This window comes from Gigantopelta aegis, chromosome 8, assembly GCF_016097555.1.
Source record: "Gigantopelta aegis isolate Gae_Host chromosome 8, Gae_host_genome, whole genome shotgun sequence".
Taxonomy (NCBI): domain Eukaryota; kingdom Metazoa; phylum Mollusca; class Gastropoda; order Neomphalida; family Peltospiridae; genus Gigantopelta; species Gigantopelta aegis.
In genome coordinates, this window is record NC_054706.1 from 73,030,045 (window position 1) to 73,056,457 (window position 26,413).

Here is a 26,413-nt window from a genome sequence, read left to right on the forward strand (position 1 = left end):
GGGAAGACATCTAAAATACAAACATTTCATTTATTAAAAATTGGTCATAACAGCCAGACTTTATTGGAGCAACAGTGAGGGTATTCTCAACCAAGTGGTATTTAGTATTCAACTAATTTAACATAATTTTAATCAATGTGTACATGTCCTTTTTTCCTGAAATATTATTGCAAATGAAGACTGTAAGTAAATGTAAGTATATTTTCATCATGTGGTGATAATTATGAATGTTGGCCATTTTTATTACATCCTAATCTTCTGCAAATGTTTTTGATGCTTTACTGGTGGTAGGCAGCAATTTTGTGTTTTGGCTATAGTTATTTCTGAATAAAGGCAATCATAACCGTCTAAATGTCTGTCTATTTTGATGCATCTTCATGAATGCATTAAATTCTAATCAACAGATAAAAAAAAAATATTTGGCCTTTTTATTCAGTATTCATTTAAAGAAGTCAACAGTATTTACGTAACTGTTTGAAAAGCATCTTTCATGGGATATAGGTTCTATTCATAATCCTTTTATGATGATATCATGGGTGAACCAGTTTCGGTGAGCATAAGCATTCGGTTCTAAAGGATATCAATATATTTATAAACGGACAGTTATTATTAAAATACCTACCGTTTAATTAGCATTTCAAATGAGCATTAAACTGGCCACTAAGTATCTAAGTTTACCACATGTGCATCAAAAACTGTAGCATGCACCAGCAGTAAATATTGTTAAATGTAGACGTAACCTGTTTCGGTGAGTCAGTGTTCTAGCTAGGATTTTGATGGGGCAGGGTGCTAATTTAATTGTAGGGCATTTTTAACGCAAAAATCTTATTTTGGAGGCAAGTGCTGGATATGATCAAATTTTTTACATTCATAAATATCATATATGTAGGAATATCTATGCTGGTTTTAATTTACAAAACGTTTTTGGACGGAGGGGGACAATCAATTTCTAAACCCAAATTTATTATTCTTAAATTTGGATGTTTGATGAAACAGTACATTCATCGCCGTATGCAATATTATTGTACTAATGTACTAAATATAGACACTATTAAAAAAATATCGTTCCAGCCAGTGCAACACGACTGGAATGTGCCGTGGTATGTGCTATCCTGTCTGTGGGATGGTGTATATAAACGCTGAAACTAATGGAAAAAAGTAGCGGGTTTTTCTCTAAGACTAAATTTCAAAAATTACCAAATGTTTGACATCCAATAGCCGATTATTAATAAATCAATATGCTCTAGTGGTGTCGTTATATATAATCAAACTTTAACTATTAAAATGTTTTACAAAAGGTTGGATCACCTAAAAAATCATATTCTTTTTTTTATTATATATAGTATTTATACCATTTAATATCATGCCCAAATGTAATTTAAAATAAATAAATGAAATAACTAAAAGAAATCAAGAAATGAAAAAAAGAGAATGATTAGAAATAAATAAAAAGAAATAAAGAAATAAAAGAACAAACAAGTTAAAAAATTGACATAAAGATATATCTGTAACAAGTTGCTCACTGCATTTAAAAATGGCTATTATTGCATGTCAAGGTCTAGATAGATTTTATTAAATAGCTTTTGTAGACATACTTTTAACAAAACACAGTTATCCCTTCATAGACCAAATAACCAGTGTTGCTAGTTTGTTTACTCTGTGCCATATTATAAAGATGCAAACAATGTGTCATTGATAAGGACTACTGACATCAGTTAAAACTATATGTATCTTGGTCTGGGTATTTGCAAAGGCAACAATTACTTTCAAAAACTTACTTATCAAAATAAATTTCGCATTTGACGTTCTGTCGAAGTTTATCATGATGGTCTACTTTCAACTAGGTGTTTGCTAGGTGGTGTGTGGTTATGTGCGTGACGGTGTGAGCATTACTTTGCATTCAAGCTTTGTAAGACTGCAGTCATATCGACTAACAATAGAAACGAAAAAAACATATAACGTTACTGCTGTCGGCTTTCACAACTGTGGCCAAACAATGTATTGTCAAACATATTTTAGTTGGGAATTCAGACTCGTAACAACAATGTACACGCTTTGAGAGGAAAGCAAGATTTTGTATTTTTGTTTGACAATGAATTAGGGCAGGGCGGCGATAATCAGGGGCGGTGTGGATACAAACACGGCAGGGCGGCACAAAACAGGGGCAGGGCGCAACGCCCCTCTATTTAATGCTAGCTAGAACACTGTGAGTGATACGTTTAGTGGTATAGCTTCCAGCAAAACCTTTCCAACTCAAAAATGTTCATTGTTTCATTAAAACATGTATGTTGTTCAAAAAAACATGTACTTATAATAATTTATAAAAAATATTTTAAGGCAAATTAGAATATGGAGTCCTCTAGAACTAATGCTAACAGATAACATTTTAGAAAAACAAATATAACAATTTGGATGTCTTGCAATCATGTTATAAGTTGAGCAAATGAATGAATTATAATAGTAAAACTCTTTGGTTAAAAAATATAAACTGCATTCTGAGTTTTAATAAATATATAAACAGATATCCAGGAAGATATGTATGTTAAAACATATAAGGACCATATATTTTTGGTAAGTATCTGTAATGATAGTTTTACCAGCAGACACTGTGAAAATCATGTGACTTCAATAACCAGATGCTAGTACACCGGAGAACAGACAGAGATAGTTTTTAAAAATTAAGTTTTCTTTCAAATTACAGTCTTTGAAAATTATAGAAAAAATGTGTTATGTTTATGAGTGGGTCACATTCAATCTTGCTTTCTTTGCTTGTTTTAACTTTATTTTTACAAACATTTCTGTGAATGTGACAGACATTTTGTTTACTTTCCCCGTGCAAAAGTCAGTGATGTCAGAAATCTTAAAATGTACATACTGTTACACACAAACAACGCAACCACCGAAACAGGTCTATGAACAATATATATTGTCAACGTCAGTAACTGTGTTATGCTTTCAATTCTGTTCAATTGTTTTCTTGTGCATGGTTTGCACAATCAACATCCGATTTGTTGTTGTCTGCTTGTCATTCTTTGCGAGGTTTTTCTTCACAGTTTTAGAACATTTTTATTAAGAATAAAGTTCAAACAAGTAAGTATCTAAATACAAAACTTTACAAACCAAAAAAGCCATTAATTTTATTACGTCGTTTTTGTTTATTCTTTACAATTACTTAAAATTGAGGAAGATGAATTAACATTCAGTGTCACATGACATCACATGTGCCAGATCAACAAGGCCCCCGTCTGCAAATGGTATGCTATATTTTTGTGCCTCTACAGTGTGAATAGTATTCATAATCCATTCATAACAAGTGCAAATAATTTTGAGTGTATAAATTGTGTTAATTAAGAATCTATTCATTAAAAAAAAAAAAAATTACAAACTATTCACTGGTATGAACATAATGCCTATCAGTATCGACATCAAGTGTTAGCGATGGGTGTTGGTAAACCGCGGATCAGACCAAACTGAATTTTTCTTTAAAAAAAAAAAAAAGTAAACAAAGTGTTCGTCAACTGTACATAGTTAACAAACATATATTTTTGCATGTAGTGGCCATAAAAATGGAAAATGACGAACCACACATGCATGGTAGGATACTTTTTTCAAACGCATGCACCTGAACACAATTAGAAATGTTGCACTCTTTACTGTTTACTGGAGGGTGCTTCACTTTGGTTTACTAGAATGATTTGTTTTACGTCCACATTGTTGATTTTTTACGTTTTGCAATCTATTTTGTTTCAGTATCCTTGCTGAACAATGTGTATTTCCATAAAAGGGCAATTCCACGGTAATGGAATTATGAGTTGGAGAGATATTTCAGGCATTAAACTCAGCTAGTCCACATAAGAAAAATTATTATAATGATGTAACTATGTAATACACTAGTACTGCATTAGTGCTTGTCATGGGCAGAAGTGAGACTCCCTACTGCAAGGTGTAGTGCATGAGTACTTAATTAAAGTTTGGTAACGGAATTACGTAAAAACGGACACCATTTTTACGGGCACCGCAAAACATCAACAAACTCTGTGAAGTATGATGAAATAATTATTTATCTTCATGATGGAATGACGACCTAATGACTTGTGATTAACAAAATAGAAATTATATTACAAATTATCTTTTCATAATTTTGTTGTACAACATTGAATGCCGGTAACGGAATTACACAGTTCGGTAACGGAATTACCGCTCTGAATTTACTTTTGAAAAAAAATATTTATTTACTTTAAATTTGATTTGCAAATATGTTGCATAATTTTATAAGTTAAATAATAATTCAGTATACTTGTTTTAAGCATTCATATTAATATTTCAAATGATAACTAGTTTCAATATCGGTAACATGTACATGTACACGTACATGTATACGAGTGGAGATTTAAACTAGCGCTAAACTGTGTACATATTACATAGTAAATGTTTAAAATGTTTGACAGCAATTGAAAAAAATTATTGAACAGTGACATTGTTAACAACAAAGAGAATTACACCAGGTCAAAGGAACACAGGCCAATTAAAATTATATAGACTGACCGTCAAACATCTAGATTGTATTACGATAAGTGAAAGATATTATGCCTAATAATAAAATTCCTCATCTATCTGAGGTTATGGTAACATACATGACAACATTCAAAACACCAGTATTTTCTTCTTTGGCCAACCAAACATGCCATCTTTCCATTTTAAGAATTTTACTCGATTAGATTTCCTTGTAAAGACAGCATTACCTAACACTATAAAACGGTTGCTTTCTTTTTGCCCATTATATACATTTAAAAGCATTATGTTGGTAATTAGAATGATACTTTCCATTTTCTGGATATCCTGTAATTTAAATATAAATTATTAAATACATGTACAGTCAATAAATGCCTTTGGATAAAGTAACATTAAAGTTTGCTTCAAGTAGATATGTTATGTTACATTTCCACTTTCTGGACCCTATATATGTACAGGGCTTGAAATAGCGGCCTGTAAAAAGTGAAAAGAAGTCTATTTTTAAATCTTGCAAGTGAAATAACCATGGCCGAGCTCATAATGCTGTTACATTTTAATTTTATAATGCTCTAAACTACACATCAGAGGTCCTAATTTTCCACACATTGTCCCAAACCCTTCATTCACGTTGTGCTGTCTTATTTACAGCAGGCCATTTTTGTTTCACAGCAGGCCATATTTTTAGTTTAGTCAGCATAATGAAGCTTTTTAGTAGTACTGTTTGGTTAAAGTTGATCAGATTTCCTTAATTTCTATATTGTTAATGGATGACATTTATATTTGCTATGGGTGTTCTGCAAATGCATTTGGAGCCACTACTAGTACTATTACCATATGGATTTTTAAAAAAGATTTTGTATATCTTCCTATTGTTACATCACTTGATGTATTGGTGTATATGGATAAGAGTGTAGCATTTTAGTACTATGTAGGTTTATATTAAAGTGTTTCTTGACAATATATACCAAAGACGGTAACGGAATTACAAACCTATGGTAACGGAATTACATATGTATACAGCTATATAATTTTACTAATAATGTATGAATTTGAAAGTAAATGGGTCTGATTATGTTCATTAACATATATACTCAGAGAATATGAGTTGATTCCTTGATTACATATAAATGAATAATACAGTCTAACTTTTTGTTTGTTTTTGGTAATGGAATTACAAACTGATTCTGTTTTCTAATTTCCCCTAAATCTAAAAAAATAATTTTGTTCATTAAAGTGGATTATGAAGTGTATTACTTTGTTAGTGGTAAAACAAAAACACTAATAAAAAGAATATTACCTTCAATTACATGTACATGTACATAAATTCATAGTGTGTATTACGGAAATGTCATATTTTTAGTGTGACAGTATCCTCAAAAAAATTATTTTACAATATTTTACTTATCAGATTTGGATTCTCCAGACAATTTTACATTAAAAACAATCTTAATATATAAGGAATAACATGATTTGATTTTTTCACTCCATGTCAACTTTAACATGGAATTGCCCAAAAGTCATATTCATGTTTTTGTTGTTAGGTGAACGCATTTTGGGACGTCAGTGGTAAGTTTATGATATCAAATGATTAAAATGTGGGACATAACTGTTATAAGACTATCTATATTTTAAGATATCATACCATCATACAATTTCGATCGACATATGTTTTCGATACTTTGTTTGTAACTGCATGTATCGTGAGATTATGCGAGATATTACGTCACTATCAGCCTGAACATAAACAACGAAGTGTGTTTTTTCTCTCAATATTAAAAATGCTTCAAGTTAAGCTGCCAACTTTATGTTTTAATTATACCGGTAATACCATAAATAGTGTGCATGTTATCAGTTATTCGTAATGCAAAATGTTGGTACTAATGAAATGCCTCACATAGCGAAATCCAGTTATCACAAATCCCTGCAAAGTTATCGTCTGCAACACTGACATCTGACCTGCCAAAGTTAGATGATATACCATGTGATCATTACACTAAACAATAAAATTTATGGAAGGCTGGTTGGGTTACCTCTTATGTAATTCACAGCAAAGTTCTTTTCGGTAATTCTGGTGGGGGCATGTTTACATGTGCATTTACATTTACTACAAATAAAGGTGGTTTGGTGGAATTACATTTTTTGGAAAATACATAGTTCTGTATTGCTGTCAGAGTACTTAAGGTGACAATCTGAATTTTGGTGCCGTTGATACGTATAACAAGATGATTAGACATTAACCTATGACGAAAACCTAATGTAAATATGTTTTCAGTGAACACTGTTTATTGGTCTAAAAATTATTCAATATTTTTTACAAGTTACAAACATTTTATGATTTTATTTTCAAAAGAAGATTTTGATGTAAATTATTGCACGGAGTATAGACCCTACACTACCGTAACAAGGACACAAATAGACAGCCAATGAAACTATCGAAAACATATGACGTTTGTGAAAATATAGCAGAAACACCTGTGCAACTTAGCAGCTAGGTTTTTTTGGAGGAAAACTTGGCGTTCATGGGAAATTATCACTGTTTTTCACAATAAACTAATGTGACTTGAGAAAGGTAAAGTATGATTGTATACAGGTACGAAGTATTGTTTTTATTATATTTTAATTTTTTGCTTATCATAACGAAAACATATGACGCAAGGATATATTAAACTAGCTAGTGCACTCTAGCCTATTCTGTTTTTATTTAAACAAAAGGCTAGAGGACACTCCAGCTAATTATAGATTAGGCTAAATTGTTTTATTACAGGTTGCCTACATTTAATATTTATTCTTTTGAAAGCCCATGTTTTAAAACATAAACCTCTATTTCCGGGTTATCAAATAAATAAGTTATTAATTAAATCAAATTAGCCTACATTCAAAAATCTTCGATTAAATCATCAACAAAAGTCAACCATCAAGTAGGCGTGTCTAGTTTGTGAAAGACTGGTTACCTTTTAGTGTACCTGTTACAACATAATCATCACGAGGATTTGCTTTATTTGGGTTTGCTACTTTGTCGACAGGTAGCGCAGTCGTAAAACTGAACTGGTATCCTGTTCTCAGAGACTAAGTTACCGTCTACTGGCTAACCAGTAATCGGTAATACTCGGCAATACCATAAAATACACATTCGGTACACCTCGGTCGATTTCCGAATGATTCGGAGTTACAAAAATTATCAAGGAATTTGAAGTTATTACTAATAATTCATAAGTTGGAATTTGTTCAGTCAAAATATAAACTCACTGACTTAAATTTTAATAAACTTTTAAAAACTATTTATTTATTTTGTAATAAGGTCTCACTACACAGATCACTTCGGGTGAGAGTTCCACTATAGTTCCTAATTGTGACACATGTTATGGTTCACATATTCACTTCTAGGAAATGGTGAAGAATTAAAACAATATGTATGTTTAATGGTAAGCCTTCTGGCTGTACTTTGCCCATGTCATTTTGTATTATTGTGCATCGAGCTTTTGGGACATGGGTATATAGCGCAAGTGACAGCCGGAGTGAATCGGTTAATGAACCACCTGTTCGGACCGGTACTACAGCCAGATGCGGTCATATAGCAAAAAACTGAGACGGAAATGTTCTCAATTTTGGAGTGGAAATAAATGCTTATATAATGTATGTTCGCAATGGTGTATGTTGTTAGTGCCAACGAGAACCCGTTCTATGGGCAATCTTCGCTTGAAGTTGGGCAGTTTAACATGGGTTTCAATGGCAGATGACATCTGTGTAGTGAGACCTAAGTAGTAAGAAAACATTGCGAGTAACCATGTTAAAACGACACACCCCTCTCCCCATGTGCTATAATTTTATCGCCATTAACTTGTAAATAATTTTCAGAATAATTGTAGCATTGATATGGGATATACATATATAAAAATATTACTACTACTAAGGCCTAGTTGTAAAAACATTCTGACTCATTTTTGGAACGCCTGAACTCATAGTAATCCGTAATTAACCGATATATTCCGAACAATCCCGAATGTCATAAAGAATGACTGGAACTTAGTCAATAGTTAACATTATGGCATAGTAGCGGCGAACTTTGTTGAAATATCAGTTCCGAATTAAATCCGAGGTGTTCCGAAAGGAATCAATGGCTGCCACTTAGGAAGTTGATTGTCAAACCCGTTATCGAGATTGATTATTTGAAACATCTAGCAGTGGGCTGACAAACAGAGACGTAAACAATGGTTGAAAGTAAACCCGACAGCGGCTTCTCTTTAGAAGGTAAATTCCATTTTAATAATCACTTTTTTGAAGTTGCCACTTGTGAATTTATTTTTATCATGATTCACTGGCATTCATAAAAAAAAAAATTGTGTTGACGACTTTACGTTTATTTCCATGTATTACATAAACAAGATGTCAAAACCTTTTAAATGTAAATAATAACAAATATTTTATAACTGAAATTTTACTAACTACCTGTAATGTTGGAACGTTTTTACCATCCTTCTGCACTGTAGCAGACGTTTTTCAAACTTCAAAGTTGAAAGTGTTTTGCCCTCTCTTGCCTTCAAGGTCCACCCACTTTTAGATATTAAATCATTTTAAAGCACAGTTAAATCACCTGTATCACTACACTGTCACATCCAATTTTTAAAAGAACATTACATTAAATGTCAGGCATCGAAATAAGCATTGTGTCTGGTAACCCATTTACAGGTTACCACAAAATATAGCCTGGTAACCCATAGGTTACCACAACTATATGAAAGGGCAAGAGCTCCACCCGTTCCCCCCATCATTTATAATAGTTTATTAATGTTTCCTTTTTTTTTTTTTTTTTTTTTTTGTAGCATGATGATATTAGTTAGGGTTAGGGTTAGGGATATATATACCCCATCAAAAAATCTCTCTTTAGATCGATAACTAATGGGGGGAACGGGCGGTACACTTTCCAATGTATTACATATAATTCTTTACAAGTAGGTGACTCATATTTAATAACTGAACAACTGAATAAATAAATTGATTAAAATAAAAATGTTCTGTTTTCTATTGTCTCGTATTTTATCATACAACAATGAAAGATAATAATAATTCTGAAATTGTATCGGTACGCGCGAACATCGGTACGAGAAATGGAATCCGGAAGTAAATTTATCTAGTGGGCGCTGCTTAAACGCGGAAACCGAAACCGATATGTATTAACATGCTCATATACCACTTGAGTTTCGAGCATGTCTGTGGCGGGTCCGGTCTCTGGATACCCAGGGGCCTGACCCGCGACAGAAGCTTAAACGTGGATTGCCGAAACTGCTTGCAATTGCACAACGAAACGCGGAAGTAAATTCATCTAGTGGACGCTGCTTAGACGCAGATAAACTATAATTGCTTGCAATTGCACAAGTGCATGCGAACATCGATGCAATTCCTTACGAGAAAATAAAACGCAGAAGACCGGAATGCATTGTCTGGTTTACGTTCAGAAACGAAACTACCGTTAACGTTGAAATTTTTGTCGAGAACGAAACACCGTTCTCGACTTTTCTTACATGTGGTAACTTCCCAGTAACCTGAACGACCGTTCTCGACTTATTTCGATGCCTGAATGTCATTTCATATGTTATGAAACATTTTTCTAAAAATGTTATTAATTACAAAGAATTGAAAGATGGGCAGTTTCGGACTTTCTGCATGATTTCCATGCATGATGATTTTTGCTTCATACACAGTAAATAAAACATATCCATGAATGGTCATTTGTGAAATGTTGTATTTGAGGAAGACTGTAGTACCTGTCAAATTGTTCGCAAGCATTTGCAGGGCTCGAAACAGCATGTAGTCAGGTTGCTAGATGCAACCTATGCCCCGTTTGAGCAACTTGAATATTAAAAAATAATATTATTTGGGTGATCTTCTTTAGAGTTATAATGTATGAGCCACTATTATTACAATACTATTTGTATTACATCTGTTTATTAAAACCTTGCTCATGGTTTGTGGTTTGCTTACCATAATTTGCCAACATACAGTATTATTTTTTGGCAAGTTTCGAGCCCTGGCCTCCTGAACAAACCACTGGTGTCTTTGACTGGAAATCCTGCAAATCAAGGAGATGAATGATACAAATATACTGTCTTTGGCCACTGTCTAAATGCCCCCATAATAATGTTCTGCACATGCACAGGTCAAATAAACTTGATGCACGACGGTTTCAATTTTGTGAATTTTATACAGCAAAAGTTTCATTGCAAGATTGCTATTAGAATTTTTTTGTTTGAAGACAGGACTTCTAGATTATGGTAGTCCCACTCCCATGGCTAGTGATATTCAATGTTCGGCTAGTAAATAATTGCCATGCCCTACGGCTAGTGAAAACCAATTTATGAAATGTTGCAGTTAAGTCTATTTTGTAAATTTATATGAATATCCTGACCCCACCCCAACTCCCATTGTTAGTGTTTTTAACCTCAGTCTCCCTCTTTTGGTGACATTTATGATTATTACTATTATTTAGTAAAATTGTAGTAACTTAAAGTAAAGTAGGGCTAGTGAATTTTTAATCATGGCTAGTGAGTTTTTAAAATCACTGATCCCATGGCTAGTTGATTTAAAAAACATTCTAGAAGCCCTGGAAGACTATAAATGAATCTGATTGATCTTGAAGAAATAAAAAATAATTGTGTTACAAATGTAGATTAAAAAGTGATATATATTTTAATTGTAGTTATATTGATTTTTCATTAATTAGTTAACAGTATTATATGATTTCGCTTTTAAAGCTGCTTTATATATACATGTATATATATATATATATATATATATATATATATATATATATAGCTGCTTTATATATATATATATATATATATATATATATATATATATATATATATATATATATATATATATATATATATATATATATATAGTTGAATCCCATTGGCTCGAACCCCATCAGTGCTCGAGAAAGTGTTCAACCCATCATCGGGTAGTTCAACCAAACCATTCGTCCACATTGGATATTTTCGTAACACCCTTTAGAAAGTTGAATTAGATACATATTATCTTGGTAACTGCAAACTTAAAAATTCATCAATGTGTTATATAGCAAAATATCAGAGTGAAAGGACACAATATGACAGGTATGGCAAAAAAAGGATTGCATGACTATTGTTGCGATTCTCCGATTCATCTATAGCTCGTTCCGCCTAAATAATTATAATCCGAAGGTTGTAATAATCAACTGCGCAAGCGCGGCAATTGTTGGTCCTTTTCGGTGGTTTTCCATTTGATATTTGATGGATCACCAGTTCGAGGGAAATATAGCTAATAACACAGACGTGGCCGATAATTTAGTTCGAGCGAAGGCTTATAATTGACCCTGGATGTGTTTGACCCATCATCAGTTAATATAAGGGTTTACCAGACAAAAAACTCTGGACTTCGTTTTTGGTTCGAGCGTTGCGGTGTGATCGACCCTTCCGAGGTTGAGCCAATGAGATTCTACTGTGTGTGTGTCTAGTGACTACTTGTTTTTATGTGTATATATGGTATGCACATATATCTATTTAGGATTGATACTTGTGGGTGGGCCCATTTCTCATTCCAACTAGTGCATCATGACTGATATATCAACGGTCATGGTATGTCTGTGAGGTGTAAAAAATCCCTTGGTACTAATGGAAAAATGTAGTGGGTTTCCTCTCTAAGACTATATGTCATATTTACCACATGTTTGACATCCAATACTGCCAATAGCCAAAAATTAATAAATCAGTGTGAAACAAATATCCTTTTTTTAATATTTAAATGTAATTTATTAAAAGTGAATTTCATCTCATCTGCTAACAAAAGCTCAAACTAGTAATTAATTTGGTGCAATGAAATTTCTATGATGTGCTAATTAATGCATGTATGTTTAATTGTGTTTACGTCTTTGGTGGGAAGTTTGCAAGTGGGTTTTTTCATACCAATTAGTTAAAGATCACAGTACCACAGACATACCTTTAAGCTGGAGTAGTTGTGAAAAGTTGATTACAGTGCTCAGCCTGTCAGAATGTTGGTGAATAATGCATGGGCTACAGGTATGGAGTTAATTGACTGTGTCTTCATAAGGAAGGTGTGAAGTAGACCAGGACATGCTTTCATGCATGTAGCTTTTAGACTCATTAACATGTATAGTGTATATACAGCTACACATGTATTGTTATAGCCATATGTGTTTTCAAATGTCTTTTAAAGGATTTCTGATGAGACTACTGATAACACATAGTTTGTAAATACATGTTGGTCATAATTTGTTCTGTAATTATAATGATTTAATTACTTTTTAAAACAGTAGGTGGTACTGATACTCAGGTGTTACTGTTTTCCTTATGGCATCAGTTGTTTAGTAGCTAAACCATTAGGTTTAAGGCTAGTAAGTACTCGGTATCACACGGTTTGTCTCCCGGTACCTACTCCCACCCAGAGAATCACAACAAAGTTGAAAAGATTAGAACATTTTATGTCTATACTATAGATTTCTTCAAGAAAAAGGGGTAGTGCAATAGGTGCACTTGGCCAAAACTGAACTTAACCACCAACCAGACAATAAAAATATTAATACACACATACACTTGTATGCAGCTGGTTGGGATAACTATTCATGATAAACATTAGAACTTTTTATTTATTTATTGTTATTTTTTTGGATAATAAATTAATAATTATGTTTTGTGTTATTTAGTGTGCTTTATTCTTTGTAATTGTTACAGCTTTTTGTTACTAATTTTGATCTCTTCAGTCGAGATTACTGGTAAAATGTTTCTCCGTAGTTACTATGGAAAATTTTAAATTTATGTTAAACTATTAAAATAACAAATTTGATAATTTTGTAGCAGAGTAGAAATATTTGTTTCTGTGAAACAAATATGTGTTATATGATGCAGTTTATGTTAACTTTGCCATGGAGATAAAAAAAAAGAAGTTTTTTTTATCTCTGTCAGTGATTGGAAATGTGGGTTGTATTAAAAAATTTAAAAGAACATGCACAATGTCTCAGTTTAAAAAACATTTTTTTGCAGGGAACATTATATTTTCTAAATTTCAAATAGTGTCAGTTGTACCAGGTAATCACATAAAAAAAAAGTTTTCTTCTTTCAATCATATTCGTATACGTGACTTAGTTTGACACTCGTTAGCCAATGTGTATTTTAATGTTGAGGTGTCATTAAACATTATTCGTTCCTTCTTCCAGATTTAACGCCTGCAGAACGTGAGCTTCTAACTTGTATTCGAGAAAAGAAGAATCGTATTTTGTTGGAAATCCAGGTGTGTAACAATATGTTTGTATTGATATACTAGTAGTCTAAGTAGAGCCAGTTAGGCATGTAACTTGAGGGACAGAATGTGGCTCAGTGGTAGAGCACTCGCCTGATGTCCGATAATGCATAGGATCATTTGCCCTGTCTTAACCAGTGCACCACGACTGGTAAATCACAGGCCATGGAATGTACTGTCCTGTCTGGGAAAGATCATATTAAAGATCTCTTGCTGCTTTTCGGTAGGAGTAGCCTTTGTAGTAGCAGCAGGGTTCCTCTATCCTTTCAAGCAAGTGCTGAAATAATCGTACATGTATGTTAAATGATAAATAGTAGTTGTGTACAATTGAAATATTTATCTTTCAGCAGTTGTGTGTGTGTGTGTGTGTGTGTGTGTGTGTGTGTGTGTGTGTGTGTGGACATATACACACACATATATATGTGTGTGTGCATATGTTGATATATATGTGTATATGGATCTACTTATTGCCAAATAAAAATTGTAAAACTTAACACCTCTATTTACCTTTGTTCAGTTCTTTAACTTTTGAATGTTTTGGACAATACCGATCTATTTATGTCATTTAAGAATTGACCACAATTATTTTTTGGTTCATGCAAGTATGAACCAAAAAAATGATGTGTACACTGTATGACTCTGTGTAGAGCCCATACAAAAGTGTGAACATCGTTTTTTCAGTTCGTACTTACATGAACCAAAAAATAATTGCGGTCATATCTTATAATTAAATTTATATGCATACTTTAACAATACATAACTGAATTTATTTTTTTTAGCTTTAAATATGCCTGTAGTATTGTTTGTGTAAACTTCATTGATACTTATGTCGCGTAAGAATGCAAACGTTCATTCACTATTATTTGAATCAGGTGATAAGCGACGCCATTTCATCTAGCTGTTGTGAATTTTTATGGATCATTTCGTTATATTGGAAGGAATTGTCCTATTCGTGTTTAGTTTATATTTTATGAAAGTGAATGAATGGAATGTGTCTAACATTTATGCTGTCGGTGGAACCGTTTAATTTCGCCAACAGCTGCAGAACACCGCTTACAAGTAAGTTACAGGCGTGAAGTTTCCTACATGATTTCTTTGGCCACCGACTGAGTCTCATGTCATGATTAGTGAAGAGGTTTTTTTTTTTTTTTTTTTTTTATAAATCAATGCGTATAGATCTACATGTCTACTCTACTATAGCATTTTCCATTAATTTATCATATACATTTTTTAAAATTGCTTTTGTAGCTTTCACATGTGTTTTCTTTAAAATATCTAAATAGAATAAGAATAAAAATAATTTATTTGCATAACATTTGCAAAAATAACAATATAACATATCCTCGCGGTATGGGTTTTGATGCAGATAAGCAACGTTCTCGCATAGTGTAAAAATAATGATGTTTTTCTTGTTATTATTTACAGAGACATAACCTAATGCATATATATATATATCCTTAAAATATAAATATTAAATTCAATATATAGTTAGATTTTTAGTTTAAGTTTTAGCTTACGTGTGCATACTGTAATATTCTAACCTTTTTGATGCGGTATGTATTTTGATGCGGCACATCCAGATAACTTGTGAATGATCAATATTCAAGAAAAAACAACTCCAAACAAATAGAAATGATGTGTGGTGGTCCATAAATTCCATATTAATAATACACGTCAAAAATTACATTTTAACCAGATTGTCACATGTAAACCATATAGCCCAGTGAAAAGGTAGTCACTATTTGTACATTGATAGGGTGGGAGTAAATTTGACAGCCATTCGAGACTTTTTTGTTTGTTTATTATTAGTATTATTCAAAACAATGTCCACTTTACATTTAAAGATGGAATATGCACTTGAACGTCGTTTAATCCTGACCCAATATGATCGTATGCAGTGCATATAAAATAAGGACGGGACTCATTCGGATGTCCATAAAAATAGATTGACATGGAGGTGATCTAATTGCCTTGTGTTTATTTCAATAGTAGCAGACAACAATGTTTCGTGCAGCAGGTGAGTAAAATGCATTGAGAAAATTTGGATATAGAGGGATGTTTATGTATGTTAAAAAAGTGCCTTATGGAAAATAGTACTTTTAATTACATGGTATTTTTAATTGTTTGTACTTAACGCAAACTGGCAAATGAAGAACATTGCATTATTCTTATCAATAAAAAATACTTGTGTCAACAAGAATGTCTGCATTTGACGTCATAGCTTTTCTTTGATGACGCACAATTGCTATGTAAAGATAGCACGCCAAAATACATACCGAGTCGTAATACATACCGAGACGATACATTTATCTGCAGTAACAATAACATAAATATACATTAATTACATGAACAAACATCTGCATCAGTAAATACATATGTAATTTAAGCCTTATTACTATTGATAATAATATGTAGGTAAAGCAAATATTGTCAGAAGTGTAGAGTCATGAAAAAAATATGGTTGCCTGAATAATCCGGCTTCTTTTTTTTCAGTTCATCGAGATATGAACGAAAAAAAGTAAGCACCTCCAGACCAGTCAGATTGCCGTGAAGTGTATAGACGCAAAGAAAATTTTATTATTAACAGTTAAATACAATTTAAGTTTTTGTTGTTACAAAATGAGAGATAATTTGAATTGTTTTTGTTTGTTGTTGACAGGAGTTGAAAAGGGAGATTGAAGATGTCACATCGGAGCTGGATGAGATGGATATGGCAGACGACAAGTGAGTAATTTGCATAATAAATTACCATTGGGTAAGCAGAACCTCTTGGTTTTTTGTTTTAATATGGACGATTTTTTTTTTTAAAAGATACTCAAATTGTTTTTCAGATATTATTTTACTCTTTTTATCAGTAGAGGAAGAGGTTAATGTCAACATACAAATTTAATTTGACAAAAAATATTAAGTTTCGAATTCTACCATGGCAATGACAGCAAGTACTGTGGCTTCCCTCCTTAAATGGCATTATCATTTTGTGATTAGTTGTACCGACTGGTTACATGCGATGGAATCGTACTGTGAGAACGCCTAAATCGGAATGACTTTAGTCTTATACAACAAGTCGTATTGGAATCGTATCGGTTAAAACATGTCCTATTTCTTATAGAAAATCATAAGCTCTCAGCCAATCAGATCACATTAACGTTCAACTGTTCAGTTTTGTCACCTCTGGTCAGGTCAGGTCATAGGGTTTTACATGCACATTCAGAACAAGCTGTTGTAGCGCACGCCCGTCGTGGGCACAAGAGCCGGCCTTGGCCGGCTCCTCCATCCATGACAGGAAAGGTGGGGGAGGAGGGACCGCCTGCTGTGACTGGCAGGTGCAAGGGAGCACCAGCAGCCCGATCGAATCGGTAGCAGGCGGGTGGGGGTGGTGGTGGTGCTAGGGAATTTTGAATGGAGCCGTTAATGCCAAAGAGAAAGGGGTGCACAATTTTGATTGAGGAAATTTGGCGCAATTTTGAACGGTCGGTCGAAAGTCACCTCTGGGTCTTTTGGTTTACTTATAAACATGTCAAAATATCTGGATTTCATGGGTCCATAAAAGCCAGATGTGGTCAATAATTGTTTTATTACCATCAGTAAATTGTTTACATTCATGTTTTCTTTATTACAGTGGAAATTTGTATACACTTACATTTCCCGCAAAATATTTTTAAACTGACAAGCTTTGTTTGACATCATGGAATCTTATGACTTAATGTCTTCCCTCACACACGATTCGAGTCACTATGACAAATCGCATGCAACAAATCGCATAAAGAGAACGCCGCTTAAATTGGATGTTGTCATTGTCAAGGCAAAATGCTGTGGTGTCTACCTGGTTTGCCACTATGCCCTTTCCATATATTCCGTGGTGTATGTGCAAGAAATAGTAACATTAATGTTAGTAATGTGATAAAAGACATCAAAAAATTGCATAGGCTGGATCCCAAGGCACCAAGGTGAAATAGTTTTTGTCTGATTAAACTTGATATATTTTCTAAGAAAGTAACTTGCCTATTACAGAAAAAGTTTGCCTTGGTTCCTCTCAAACTAATATTTGTGCCCTAATTTCTATGCCCCCCCCCCCCCCCCCCAATTAAAATTCAACCATTAAAATATAAATACACTGTATAAATATTATTTACAAAATCCATTTTTTTTTTTAGGAGAATACCAAAAAGAGGATAGTTTGTAAGCTGTTAAAATGTTGATAATCGTAATTTGTCCCTTAGAGAAATCAAATTTTGTAAGGATTGCCAGAAGTTGTTTTGTGTGCCGAGTATATTGAAACTTGTGCAGTCATGCAAGAGTTTATATTAAGTGGACCGTCAACACAATCAGGTGTTTAATACAGATAAAGTTAGTTCTGTGTTACATGATTTGGAATAATGATATGTTGACTGTGTAATAGAAAATAAATAACAGGTCATAGGATTTAAAATTTCATGGGACACACTTTTTTGGTTTCGTGCCTTGTGATCATGGGAACCCATCTAAAAATGTTTTTAGTTGCCATGGTTTTTAGGTTCAGTTGAATAGTCATATAGTCATGGGAAACAAACTTTTGGTTCCATGACATGCTACCAACATGGTACTGGAAATGATCATTTCCAGGAAATCTGAAGTCCTGAAATAAAGTTTTGTTTTGTTTAACGACACCAGTAGAGCACATTGATTAATAAATCATCAGCTGTTGAATGTCAAACATTTGGTAATTATGACACATCGTCATCAGAGGAAACTGGCTATATTTTTCCCAATGCAGCAAGGGATCTTTTATATGTACTTTCCCCTAGACAGGACAGCACATACTATGGTCTTGGATATACCAGTCATGGTTGGGACAGGGAAAAACTCAATCAGAGAATGTGTCCTCAGAGGTGATTTCGATCCTGTGACACCTCATAATAGAGCAGGGTTGGTTGTACCTAATTTACACACTTTAAACTTTGTGTATTGTCTTCTTTTCAGTGAGACTGACACAATTTTGTTGTTGAAACTGTACTGAATTAATCACATTTATTCTGCTAAGTAATATGAATAATCTTATTACCAACATATTGGTCTGGTTTATACCAGTTATATTTTAAGCATACAAATATATGTTGATATAGTGTTGCCTGTTTAAATAATGGTATCATAAATCAGGCATCGAAATAAGTCGAGAACGGTTGTTCAGGTTACCGGGAGGTTACCACATGTTAGAGAAGTCGAGAACAGGTGTTTCGTTCTCGACAAAAAGTTTTGTTTCCGAACGTAAACCAGGCAATGCATTCAGGACTTCTCTCGTCAGGAATTCCATCGATGTTCACACGCAAGTCACTCCGCGTTTAAGCAGCGTCCACTAGATGAATTTATGTCCGCGTTTTGTTTTCTCGTACAAAATTGCGCTGATGGTCATGCGCACTTGTGCAATTGCAAAGCAAATTTTGGCAATCCACGTTTAAGCAGCGCCCACTAGATAAATTTACTTCCGGATTTCGTTTCTTGTACCGATGTTCATGCGCACCGTTACAATTTCAGAACGACCACGTAGTAGTAACAGGAATTCAATTCTAACTTTCATATAGTTGTGGAAACCTATAGGTTACCAGGTTATATTTTGTGGTAACCTGTAAATGGGTTACCAGACATAATGCTTATTTCAATGCCTGTAAATGCCATTGACATTATTTGTCAAAGAAACACCAGTTGCTAATTTTATATGTATCATGTATGTTGACACTCTTAGTTAAATCATTTGTTTGTTTAGTCTTTCCATTTATCCTTCCTTTCCTTTATTTTTATTTAATTCCATTTACTTCATTCATTACTTCATCCATTTATCCATCCATCCATACATCCATCCATACATATACATACACATACACATACATCCATACATTCATTCATTCAATACCCTTTTAATTCTTTGTTGTTTTTTCATTGTTAATATTAGTCAAGTATTTTCCAATTTCTTTTAACAGTTTCATTTCATTTAGTGTGATAATGAAAATTCCCCAAACTATTACCATCCTATAAGCCTATTTGAGAAAGTAATTGTATATACATAAACACTGTATGTATTATGACCAAGCTATGTGTGAACATTGACCATGTTGTGAGTTGTACAAGATGATAGTTGATAGTAAAACTAGAACAAGCTGCATTGTTGTGTCATCTCGTTATCACAGGGCTTGGTTTCCTGATCCAGTTCAATACAAACAAAGCAGAGACAGTGCTCTCTGGCCTCTTTAATTTAGAGCAGCCTCCTGGCCTACATTTAGAACCTACGTTCCTAAAAGTATTCATGATTGAGTCGTAATTAAGCTCCTGATTTAGAACCCATCTTCTCAAAAGTATTTCATGGCTGGGTCTTAATTAAGCCCCTGACTTAGAACCTGCTTTCCTAAAAGTAATCATGATTGAGTCTTGGTTTTAGATTCAATCTTAACATGTTGTAATTTTAATTACGACTCTTGACTTACTGGTAGAACCTGCTTTCCTGAAAGTAAAAATGATTGAGTCTTGTTTTTAGATTCAAACTTAACATGTTATGATGTTAATAAAGCCCCTGATGAAGGTTGGTTAGTGAAAGTAATAGAAAATTTTGAAATGTTGGTGGGAGAAGTCACTGAATATTGTGTGAATATCATGGAACTTAGATGGTAAAGAATATACATTGTGAATAATATACATAAATGATTGAAAAATGTTACAAAAATACATCATCAAAATAAATGTTTTTAAATGCTAGAAATCTATTCACTTGTTACTAGTGGAGATATCTTGAGTGGCAGAATTGTGTTTTACAGATGTACTGTATGTATATCAGGAAACATTTTGTTTTCAAAATCTTAATTAGCAATATTTCTAAGTTAACTGAAAATTGATTAGCAACTACTGTTCAATGTATCAAAATTGTGTAGCGATCTCTGAAACTTTCGTAGTGAATCGCAGCACGATACTGAACAAAATGTTCCCTGTATATATGTGAATTGAATTGTTTTATGTACAGACTCCAACACTGGTGATGGTATCCCGAGGTGCCAGTGTTTGTTTGTTCAATTGTGTGTTTACTTTCAAATGATGGTCTGATACTAGTGGATATGAATAATGTCTTGTTGCTGGTACAGAAGATTATCTTGCATGGCAGCAATTGATGTGGGGTTTTTTCTTACTCTAGAAATATGTTGAAATAATCATATGCTTGACATCTATTGAATGACTGCAGACAGCCAGATCTGGTTGTGTCCAATGTTATGGTTTTCAGAAAAACAAGTTTTAACATTTAAAAAGTTCAGAAAAAGCTTAGAAGAAATCAAATTGTTTATTTAAATTATATAGCTTTGCATTACTTTATTAAATGTGTCTCCTAAAAAAAGAAAAGAAAAATGCTTCTATATAAAGAAAAGAGAGAGAAATGTGAAATAGTATACTACTCTCATTTTCGTGAATAGTGGACACGATCCAGACCTCGCAGTGAAAAGCTCAGTGGGTGTGGTTATAATAATATAATTAGTCCCATAAGTTAGATTATGGGGAATTTCCTTATCTCGCCTTCATGTAAAATTCTTTAATATCATTGGTTGTTTGCCGTTGGACAAATCCCTTATACCCCTGTGGGTGGAGCCAAATTCTCTTATACCCCGTCTGTAATTTCCAACAGTTTCCAGCCACCCCAGTTAATGCTAAAGCAATAATTAGATTATAAATAACATTGATAATCAATCAAGTATACATAATTAATTATATTTTTACTATAAAATACACTATTTCAATACTTTTTAAAAGCTTCAATGTTGAACTTGGCCACCTAATTACGGTCGTGGTGTTATTGTATTAATGCGCGATTAGCAACAGTTTTTTTGTTTTTTATTTTTAATATTTTTATTTTTTTACTACATACATTTCTGATAAAAGAAAAGGTTGTTTTTTTGTTTTGTTTTTATTAATATCTGTTTCAAACAATTTCGTATTACAAACATTTGAAGTTAAAAACTCGTTTATCAATGGAACTATTTTTCGTCACTGGCAAGTGGTTTCGTTCGCGTTTCCGTGTGGTACGGCTCCGTTAATAAATTGTTAACAATTATTGTCTGACGTTATTTTGATTATTTGGCTATAGGCCTATGGTTTAACATGTTGGCAAGATAAATTCGTTGTAGAAGCATCTCTCGGGGTATATGTTTTTTTATGTACCCTCTGTGTGCTCTTTTACCCCCACGCCTTCGGCTCAGGGTAAAAGAACACACAGAGGGTACATAAAAAGCCATATACCCCTCGTGATGCTTTTACAACTTATAATATGAAACATTGAAAAAAGTTTGTTTTGTTTGACAACACCACTAAAGCACTCGTAAATAAAATGTGTTGAGTGGGTCGTTAAATAAAACATTTCCTTCCTTCCATAAAAGCACATTGATTTTTAATCATTGGTTATTGGATGTCAAACATTTGGTAAATTTGACATAACGGTTTTAGAGAGGAAACCCACTACATTGTTCCTTTAGAGTTATGTCCCACCCACTATAAAGCATTGATATTTAATCATTTTGTGGTACCAAGGACTTTTTATTTAATTTATTTTTTTATTTTTTATTAATGACAGTTACTAGCTAACTGAAAATTGATTAGCAACTACTATTTAATTAACATTTGAAAATTGTGTAGAGATCTCTGAAACTTGCATAAACAAAATAATCCTTGAGTATTGGTGAAGGTTTTTGTTAACTTTTTTTTTTTAACTGTTTTATTTTAAACATTTACATTCTAGGGGGAGCTAAAAATTACTCTTCTTGAAATGTGATCTCAAGGGAGTGATGATGAGCCAAAGTGATAGCTCCCCTTAAATGGTGAGGTGTGATAATCAATGCATTATGGTGTCAGTCCTTAATATGCTGATGACTGCTTGAGCCAGTCTTACAATTGTACTTAAAAAAATACACTAAAACAGTGGTCAGCACTGTGTCTTTGATGTTAGGAAATCATGTTTTGGATCCTTTCAAATTCAACCCTACCAGGGAAGGATTATATTAATAAACCCAGTTTCATCCCACCCTACCCCACGATGCCCTATTAAAACATTGATCTATCTGGGACCTAATGACCAAGAGTACATGAAACTTTAATATCGTACGTGTAGGTGAGCCATACCCTAAATACTTTGTACTTGTATCATAGACCCAATGACTTTCAAATTGTTTACAATGGGCAAAGCTGATGAAAAGGAACAATATGTTGCAACTGACTTTAGTAAGTTGTTCATGTAAGTGTAAATCAAATGTGCACCCTTTTTTCTATAATGTTCTAAACAGAAATACAGTGTGGCATCATCGATCTAGCCCATGGCATGGGTATCTCTGCCACTGAAGTATTATAAAAACAATTAAAGGGACACACCCTAGTTACGTTTATTTGTTAACCATTACGGCGTTGTTTTTCGCTATTAAACCCCATTTTTCACAAATAAAATTGCACTTTACTTACATTTTATTATTTAGAATACACATTTCCATTCACCTGAAGTGCTTTTTGGTAATCCTGATGTTTGTAAAACCACGAAATGCATTTTTTGCATTTTTTCACAAAACGTGTTGTCGAGAAAAAACCGTTAAGCAAGCGAGGTCCAATCTATTTTTAATGTCACAGACGTTGGTATATCACGTGACCGTTATCATTTTGGTTCGGTTTGTTTTCTCGTGCACGGTTCGCGCAATCAACATCCGATTTGTTGTTGTTCATTTGTGAGATTTTTCTTCACAGTTCGTGAACATTTTCAGTAACAATAAAGTTCAGACAAGTAAGTGTCTCAATACAAAACGTTACAAACCCTGATCTAAGTGTGTTACAGGTTTGTAGATTAACCAAATTATAATTTATTTTCGCTGGATGGAACTAGGGTGTGCGGCTTTAATGGGAAAGTTCCCCTTAACCAATGTACACATACAAAGTGCAATAAGTGCACACTCCTCTTCTTGTAACTCTACACCCCCCCCCCCCCCCCCAATCCCGATTCAGGCCACCGATCTTATCAGAGGTTTGACTCAGGATGGGTGTGTTCAAAACCCTAGTGGTATATGGCCACGTTAAAATACTGAATGATTGATTACTAGTAATAACAAGTAGCTTTATAATGTTTTGTAATGTAATATTTCATCTGTAAGTTGTTAGCTTTTTACTATTTATGTTCAGTAAAATCTGTACCTGTACCTAATTAATGGAATCTCAAATAGGGCTCAAATTTAGTGGTGGTAATGCAGAAATTGCCACAGTGCCCATGCCATATGCTCTAATGCCCTGATATTTAAGTCTTACTGTAACCAAACTGGCCATGCCTTATTTTGCTTGTTAGTAATTGGTCATCATGCTCAAAATGCCAGTGCTCCTGAAAGTTGTTTCAGTACAAAAAACATAAAACTGTTCAAGCTTATTTATTTTGAATGGGTGCTGTTGTGTTATAGTAACTCTTTATTAAAATTTACCTTGTACTGACTTCTGGCTGTAATGCCCTCTACTCCCTCTCTCCCCCCCCCTCCCCCCCTCCCCCCCCAAGCAAAAAAATAAAAAAATAAAAAAATCTTCATCTGTCTAGGCCAAATGGCCATGCCCCCTTATTTACCAAATTTGAAAGTGATTGTGAAAATATAGAAACAGCCTCATGATTTTAATAGAGGTTACTGCTTAAGAAGTGTTGACTTGCTTGGATGTGGAATTTTTTTTCAACTTTATATTTGATTTTATCTTTGTTTTGTATTTACATATAATAGTTTTCATCAAGTAGGCAGAATTTGATCTGAAATGCTAAAATATTACCTTTATACATAAAAAGTTAATTGGTTTATAGGCCTTGAAAATAATTGTTTCATTCGCTTATCACACACACAAATCTAATTTTGCATAACCTATTAAACTGAAATTTGAGACATGATTTTCAAGGACATGACGGGTTATGCAAAAAGAAAGTGGGTTACCTGAATTTATTTTTGTACAAACCATAATGGATTATGCAAATTTTATATTCTCAGAGTGCTGGGTGTAGAATTTTCAGCTTCTAAAAGATTTAAGATTTTATGTTTAAATGGATATTACATCCCTGCTACTCTGCTCAATCCAATTTTAATGAATAAGCCATTCTTCTTAGATAAATCTGTATATTTATTCCGAGCTAATCTTAATGTGACACACACACGTGAGAAAAAAAAATTGTGTAGGTGCTGGTGTATGCGAATCCATGTTTCCCATTATACTCTTCTCTGTGTAACCGGCAGTAAGATTATCACGCAGACTGAACGCTGTGAGTGAGTGGCTGGCAATAGGAGCTCCCCTTCCACTATTTTCAAACTCTGACCACATGTTCTCTCTCTCTTTCTCTCCCTCTCTCTTTCACTGCAAACTGGCAGGCTATCACATCTGTTCGGGGGGGGGGGGGGGGGGGGGCTGTCTCAAAACATTTACATATCGTGGTGTTGAAAATTACTTTTTACTAGGTCTACATGAATGTTGCTTTGTTCGTGCGGTGTGGATGAGATTTTACATACATGAACAATTTATGTTAAAGAAAGCGTCAAACATAAAATATTCTTTATTATATTAATTTATATCAATAAAATAAAATTATTCATTAGATATAGATTGAGAAAAGTTGTTGGCTGTATCTACTAAACACAGTGTATACCGGTAATTGTAAGCATGATGAACAATGCTGCATATTCTTCAAACTGCAAACTGCCCTTATATATGATCCTAGTCAACCCCCCCTCCACTCCAAAAACGTGTGTATGAGTGTGTGTGTGCATGTGCATGCGTGTGTTTGATGGTACCATAGGTAGATTTATATTGTAATATTACTTTGTCCAGTAGCATAAATAAATTCACTGAGTGAAGGTTTTCTGTTCACAATCATACATAAACTTCTAATAACCTTTGGAAACAGAGGGACATAAGCATACGAGATGAGGGTTCAGAGGGGCCAGCTGCCCCCTCCCCCCAGTGCTGGAGCAAATCTTCGCATTCAGACAAATACATTGGAGACTTTAAAGTAATATGAGCTGGCCTGAAACCATTTCACCATATATATGTACATCATTCTACTAACAATATTAGTTGTAATCCATGTAATTTGTAAATATGCGTAGCGATACGTTTATAACCCAATATTGCTGTTTGGCAGGAAAGTTTACTTTGTTTAATGACACCATTAGAGTACATTGATTAAGTAATCATCGGCTATTGGATGTCAAACATTTGGTAATTCTGACTTGTAGTCAACAGGAAACTTGCTACATTTTCCTAATGCAACAAAGGATTTTTCATATGCACTTTTCCATAGACAAGAAAGCATATATCATAGTCTTTGGCAAGTTGTGGTGCACTAGTTGGAATGAGAAGAAAATCAGCTGAATGGATCCACTGAGGTGGTTAGATCCTGCGATACAAGCACCTCAGGTGAGCACTCAATCCACTAAGCTAAATCTCGCCCCGTTTGGCAGTAATGCATATATGAATAAACATTATCCAAATTCAGGTATTTTTGTTCAATTCGGGCAAATCTCAGCCTGTCCCTCCCTCCTTCCAAAAATGAAGCCTGTATGTCTTTGAAGGGGGGGGGGGGGGGGGGTGATTTACCAAAGAAAGTTATGGA

At 33.7% G+C, this 26,413-nt stretch overlaps 1 protein-coding gene across 1 annotated transcript in view; it reads left to right on the forward strand.

Moving 5' to 3' along the window:
• Nucleotides 1–8,625: 8,625 nt before the first annotated feature.
• Nucleotides 8,626–26,413, forward strand: part of LOC121379032 (cytohesin-1-like) — a 62,005-nt gene continuing 44,217 nt past the window's right edge. Inside the window, exons 1-3 of the mRNA XM_041507475.1 lie at nt 8,626–8,760; nt 13,721–13,794; nt 16,463–16,527. Coding sequence (XP_041363409.1) covers nt 8,721–8,760; nt 13,721–13,794; nt 16,463–16,527 — 179 coding nt within the window. The 5' untranslated portion in view covers nt 8,626–8,720. The remainder of the gene's footprint in view (nt 8,761–13,720; nt 13,795–16,462; nt 16,528–26,413) is intronic.